Source organism: Talpa europaea (genome assembly GCF_964194135.1).
Source record: "Talpa europaea genome assembly, chromosome: 8".
NCBI lineage: Eukaryota > Metazoa > Chordata > Mammalia > Eulipotyphla > Talpidae > Talpa > Talpa europaea.
The window spans coordinates 58971209-58978428 of record NC_140075.1 but is presented as its reverse complement, the minus strand read 5'-3'; the positions used below and the strand labels follow the sequence as shown (position 1 = coordinate 58978428).

Here is a 7220-nt window from a genome sequence, read left to right as displayed (position 1 = left end):
GTAGGAACATGGAGCTTCATGGACTTCATTAAAAAGTTTTATGACGGCTCCACAGTTTCTTCATAGCTGTTTTCATCTCCTTATTTCTCAATGTGTAAATAAGGGGATTCAAGAGTGGAGTGAAAATGGTGTAAAACACAGAGAGGAGCTTGTCCACAGAGAACCGATTAAAAGGCCACACAATACAAATTGCTTCAATTAATGACAGAATGAAATCTTTGAGCACATATAAAATATAGCTCCAGAGAAGTAGGAACATGGAGCTTCATGGACTTCATTAAAAAGTTTTATGACGGCTCCACAGTTTCTTCATAGCTGTTTTCATCTCCTTATTTCTCAATGTGTAAATAAGGGGATTCAAGAGTGGAGTGAAAATGGTGTAAAACACAGAGAGGAGCTTGTCCACAGAGAACCGATTAAAAGGCCACACATAAATGAAAATGCAAGGCCCAAAGAACAGAGTGACCACCATGATGTGTGCAGAGCAAGTAGAGAGTGCTTTGGACACCGCACCAGAGGCACGCTGACGGACAGTGATGAGGATGGTAGTGTAGGAGGTCAGGAGAAGCAGAAAACAGCTCATGGAGAGCAACCCACTGTCTGAGATCATAAGTATACCCAAGACATAGGTGTCCATGCAGGCAAGCTTGATCACCAGAGGAAGGTCACAGAAGAAGCTGTCTACCTCATTGGGACCACAGTAAGGTAAATTCACAGTAAAGGCTACCTGACTGATGGAGTGCACAAATCCAGTGGTCCATGATACCAGCACCAGCATGATGCAAGTCTGCCGGTTCATCATGGACATGTAATGCAAGGGTTTGCATATGGCCACATATCTGTCATAGGCCATGGAAACCAGAAGTACCATCTCTGCCCCACCAACAAAGTGCAAGAAAAAAATCTGAGCCATACACCCTCCAAATGAGATGAGCTTTCGGTCACTAAGAAAATCCCTGATCATCTTGGGGGTGGCAAATGAGGCCAGCCATATGTCCAGGAAAGACAGATTCCCCAGCAGGAAGTACATAGGGGAGGAGTTCAAAGAGGAGTTAAAAATGACAGTGACCACAATGGTGAGGTTGCCCAGCACAATGGCCACATAGATCACAGAGAAGAACATAAAGAGAACATTTTGGAGATGACGTGAAGTGCAGAGTCCTCGCAACACAAATTCTGACACCAAGGAATAATTTTGCAGGTCCATTACCTCAGGTTTCAGATTTATTCTGAATCTATATTGAGAAAAGAGATGTAAGTGAAAGTGCCTGTAAAGTACCAGGTGAAGAATGTGATCAACTAGTGTTATCTGAACATAATTTTTCATTTGTAGAAGATAATCTAAAATGTTCATACCAACAAGTGTACTTACCCTTTTCAAATGTCACTATTTCCTTAAGGGCAGTTGGACACTCTGAGACTCCAGCATGTGTGAAAGTTATAGGAACAACCCCAGTCTCTTTCTCTAGCTTTGTTCATAGGCAAATGTGAAATCAATCATATAAAAATTATGAAACAAAAGTCCTTATGAGGACTAAGAACATACAAGATTTTCTGGGTGGTATTATTTTCTCTCCATCTGTGTCAGTGTTGTTGCTCTTGGTTAATTGTTTTTCAGAATCAGAACTAAGAATTAAAATTAAGGCTGAATTTAATAAACTATCATCATGTAAAACGAAGACACTTGTACAGATGCTATCAAGCCTCTATTCCTCTTCTCTCTCCATTTATTCAGAGAAACACAAGACAAACTCTAGCAGAGACATTTTGGGGACACCTATGTATCTAAATCAAACATTTCTCTGTCTTGAAGACAGGAGAAGTAAATTTCACTTCTTGATGGCAAAGTTAAATGGAGTAAGATTTCTTTAAGCTAAAACAAAGCATGTTCTGGGTGTAAACATGTTTGGGATGATGTATAAAAACATATAAATACAGTAATTTGGGAGAAGTGACATCACAGTGGTATATGCAAGTCATAGAATAGCATCTTTTACAGTCTCAGATCATGCCTTTGAGGAAAATGTGATCTAAATAACAGCACAGTTACTTAAAGTCTCACTTTAAAATGTTATCTGTGCCACCTGGAAGCACAGCCTTTAACTGCAGGCTAAAGGATTCTCTCTCAGCCTTGCTCCTCATAAACAACGTAGATAAAACATTATTAGCAAATTTACAGCTAACACAAATCTTACAGAATTCACATAAATATTTCAAAAATCTGGAGATAGGTCCAATTAAGCAAATTACATATATGTAGAAGAGAGAGAAAAGAATGTAGATCAGGAATATAGATTGGCATAGTATTAACATATTACTTTATAATGGCTGTGCTTCTTATGTGTTATAATTATGAGAATATATATCTACTTTCATAACTGAAAAGAAGGAAAAAAATTCTCAAAAAATCATGTTATAATTGTTATAATGCTTATAATTAAATGAATCATAGAGAAGATCTTGTTCAGAATAATCATATCTTATTCTCAATTAATATTCAGTTCAAGATATTGTTTCCTAAGGAGCAACAGAGTTGGGATTTCTTCCACCTTAAGACTGCTTGGGATTTCTTTGTTTTTCAAACCCACTTTAGGAAAGGGGTGCAGGGCACTATAGATTGGTGGAGGACAATGGATGCTTTGGTGGTGGGTGTGATATTTTTTAACACACAAGAAGAGGTGGGAGCCTATTTTTTTATATTTGATTTTATATAATTATTACATAATTTTTCATCTTTGCACAATGTATGCATTTTCATTTTGGTTATATTCCCCATACAATTGCACCTCCCCCTTATTTTGACCCTAGTCCTTCCTCTCCCCTTCCTTTCCCTCCCCCCACCCGTAGTGTATCTCTGGTTTATAGTAGCTTGTTGATTTTGATTTTTACTTTATATTAATTAGTCTTTTTCCTGGTCCCTTATTTAGGTTTTCTAAATTTCTGCTATGAGGGAGCCTATGTTTTTGAATCATGCAGTATGTTAAACCAATGTTACCTTTATAAAATTATTTAATAAATAAAGTAAACACACTATATTAAGATGAAATCTACCTACCATAAAATCCACCTATTTTAGTGAATTTACTGAGTGGTGCTACTGTCTTCATAATGTTTGCTTGGATCTTGACAATCTCAGTTCCTTTCAGGATGCCTCCTGGTAAGAGACATGCAACATTCTCCCTGTTTACTCATTTGCTCACTCACACACACACTTTACTCATTCAGACCATATATAACACCAACACAGTTCCTCACCTCTAAATCAATATAGAAACCCATCAATATAAAAGGAAATAGACAGATTAACTATAGTTTATACAATTCCCCCAATCTCACAATTTTTTTATTACAGTTCTTGTCCTTTTTAGTCAATTGTGTTTGAGATAAAAAGTCAACGATCATATTTATTGTTTATAATAAAAATAACTATTTTTGAAAGGAACTTAGGTTGGCTTTAGATGAAAGAGATATTCTTTAAGGCATTTCAACAAAAACCAGACCATAAAACCTATTCAGTAAACTCTGAGCGGCGCTGATTCCACAATCATACATGAGTGACTAACAAATTCAGCATTTGATTAAAATGTAGTTCTAAGCTTCCAGAAGCAGGGTGGAAGATAGAAGTCCCATTACTTTGTTATGAGTATCAACTACCTCAGTAAGGGAAATATTGTACAAACCCCTATAAAGGCATTGAAAAAAATTCTTCATGAAATATTTCACAAAAGATATAGAACTGTTCTTCACATGAGCTTTTATTATGTTGACCCTTTTCGAAATTGAAGAATGTAACTTAAAATGATAGTTTTGCAAGGTTTTTACAGGGCACTACAGTAACATATTCTTGATCTGAAATACTCTAATGCTGTGACCATCATAGAGTGAGAGAACTTAAACATCTATAGGAATTAATTAAATCTGTAGTAAGGCATTCAAATAGCACCTACCTCAACCAGGTTTTGTCAGGATAATAAGGACTCAAAACTCCATTTGTTCCTCCTGAATTTTTATAAATGAATTGTATTGAAAAGATTTTATTGTAATGCTTTTTTGGTCATACATGCCAACTTTCTTTAGATCAGAATAATAAATCAGATGCTAAATGGCTTTGTGGACACAATGCATTTAATCACAGCTCAGGAACTTCACAAGTTTAGTTAGATTATCCTGACAACCATCCTTGTGCACATATTACAGATTGTAAGAGTTGAAATTTTATTGGCATGTTCCTCTCTTTATGGGCATGAAAAATTTCACACATAAACCTAAAACAGTTGTGTTTTAGTGTTTTGTGAAGATTAGGGGAATTAAACCTAAAATTATCAAATGGAAATCTTGGGTAAAATAAAAACCTTTTAATTTGTTATTGAATCAAAGATGCTATAAAAGTAGATGTTGGTGATGGATGCCCAACTTGTGAATATGCTAAAAGCCACTGAATTGTGCACTTAAAAATGAGTGAACTTTATGGCATATAAATTATATTACAATAAATTTCTTTTTAAAATGGATGTTCAAAGAAATGGAATAAAATAGATTCAGAGTTCAAATTTTGAGAACTTTTTATGATTTGCAAATACTTTTTAAAGATTAACAAATTAAATTTGTAATCAGAAAAAATGAGGTCGATTTTTATCCTATAAATGCTCTTTAATAAGTGTAATGAAAATTTAACTTTAACTGACAAGTTTCTATACTGTCAGTTAATTTTAACTGACAAGTCATTGATTTAATTCAATGACTTATATACAAAATAATAAAATAGTCTTTAATTGGATTGTATCTTCAGGCACAAAGTCACTAAAAATATACATCAAAGGCTCTTTACTAACCTGGAATTAAGATGCTCACTGCTTACTCTGCAGATTCCTCAGCATTCCAATCTACTATATTTGGATGCAACTTTTGAAAAGATATTTTTATTCCAAAGATGATCTGGTCATCTTTTTCTCCTGTTTCCTAAAAATGATACAGAAAAATAATCACTGTGAGACACTGGGAAACCACATTTGAATTTTTCTTGGAGTTCATATATAAATACGATATCTTCTCTTTCATCAAATTAAAAATCCCTTAAAGATGGGCATTTATGTCCAAGTACCATGGAGGCTAGGGAATAAAACATCTTAGATTGGAAGTTTGTGTTAATGAGTCATATTCATTTCCCCAAGTGACAAAGGATGAAAAACTTTAAAGATCTATCACATTATAAGCAGAACTACATTTTAATTCAAGGAGGGTAATATGTATTATTATCAAATTAATGGCGTGTAAAATGTACATTTCCTTTAAAGAACCATACTAACAAGCTGTATTCTAAAAAATATATTGAGAATCTGCCAAGCCTACACATTATTTTATCTGATATTAATTACTTATAACACTTTAGAGAAGATCTATTTCTACCAGGAGCACAAGTTGATAGGTGTCAAAATATTTGCTTTCTCCAGATTCATCCTGTCATGTACAATGAAATCTGTAGGAATCTGGGTTACTTTGCAAATCATTTATAATTATTATCCCACTTTCTTCCCCAAATATTTAAAGTTAATGCCTTGCTTGGACACCAATGATAAATATCCTAGAATGTGCTGATGAGTGATTTTACATTATAACTATTCATAAACACTGACATTTAATTCCATATAAGATGTATAAACATAACCAAAATTATAAGAATTTTATTGCCAAGACAACATCCCAGTGCAGTAAAATGTGTCAAATTCTGCCCTGACATTAGATAATTGTGTTTCACATAAAAGGAATCACAAAACATTTCTAAGTTTCTGTTTCTGTATTTAAAAGACACAGATAGCAATTGATAAAGAACAAAGAGTGGGCTGCAAGCATGAGCATTATGTGTTTCTGAAACGTAGCCATTATGTAGGTACAAATAAATCACTTAAAGCCAAGAATTGCAGAGCAGCTGTGGCAACTCTCAGAAGCAAATTCTTGATTTGGAGGAAGGGAGATATTTACTAAGTAGATGGTTGATTTGATAATGTGGAAAGGTTATCAGATAAGAGCAATATTTAAATTGGTGAGCCTTGTAAGTCAAGCAGATTTCTTTCCATATTGTGATTGGGCCTCAGATGAAGACCTGAATAGAATGAAAATTCCAGCCTTCCCAAGCAAGAAGCAATTCTCCAGTAGACTGACTTCAGACTTTATTTGAAATATTAACACATTGGAATACTATTCAGCAATCAAAAAAGATAAACTAATGCCATTCACAGCAACATCGATGGAGCTGGAAGGGATTATGCTCAGTGAAATAAGTCAGAAGGAAAAAGAAAAATGTCAGATGGTTTCACTTATAGGAGGAATAGGGGAACTAAACAAGGGATCAAGAAAAAAAAACAATAAAAAACATAACAAAACAAAAATAAACAGACAATTATAAATCAGAGACATCTGCAGGGGAGGGAGGGGGATCAAAATGAGGGCGGGAAAAGCACAAGGGACTATGGTGATGGTGCACGGGTGAACTGGTGATGGAAATTCTATGGGGACTACACCTGATAAAAGAAAGCAAACATTGTAAAAAAAAAAAAAGAACAACGATATAAAATATATATAAATCATAAATTATTAAAAAACTATCAGCTCACCTACAACTGACTCCAGTCTGCCACACTACACTGCAGATTTTGGACTTGCCACCCACCATAATCACATGAGCCATTCCTTATAATCAACCTCCAAGCACTCTCTCGCTCTCCTTTGCTCCCTCTTTCCATCCCTCCATGACTAATACACTAAATATAAAGCCTGCAATGAAAGAATTCAGAAAATAAGGAGAAAATATTTTAAATCATTTAAAGTTAAAAATAAAGTTTGTATTTGAGAAAGCATCACAATAAAATCAAAATTCAACTACCAATTAGTTGGCTATATTTCTAGTCTTGTGATATCCAAAATCACTACACAGTGTTGTATAGGCTTTAACTGCTCCAGGCCAAAGGGTCTGGGGTGCGAGTGGGGGACATCCTGCAACAGACCATACATCCTGGCCAGGCCTGAGTCTGCCGAAATGGAAGCTCTTTTTTCCTAATCTATACACAGTTCCAGTGTGGCTACTGTAGGACCTTATATCCTTAATGCCAAAAAAAAAAAAAAAAAAAGTATTTGCAAATAAGTAACTGAAAAAAAAAAAAACTTCACGAAGAAAATGAGCAAAGAATATACCTATTTTTTTAAGTAAAAGAAATAATAGTCCA

The 7220-nt window shown here is 34.6% G+C and overlaps 1 protein-coding gene across 1 annotated transcript; it reads right to left on the bottom strand.

Annotated features, from left to right (window-relative positions):
• Positions 1-277: 277 nt before the first annotated feature.
• Positions 278-1216, bottom strand: OR4K14 (olfactory receptor family 4 subfamily K member 14; the record flags this gene model as incomplete). Its single annotated transcript, XM_084240506.1, has 1 exon — positions 278-1216. The coding sequence occupies exon 1, from the start codon at positions 1205-1207 to the stop codon at positions 278-280; it is 930 nt and encodes a 309-aa protein (XP_084096632.1). The 5' UTR covers positions 1208-1216.
• Positions 1217-7220: the final 6004 nt, after the last annotated feature.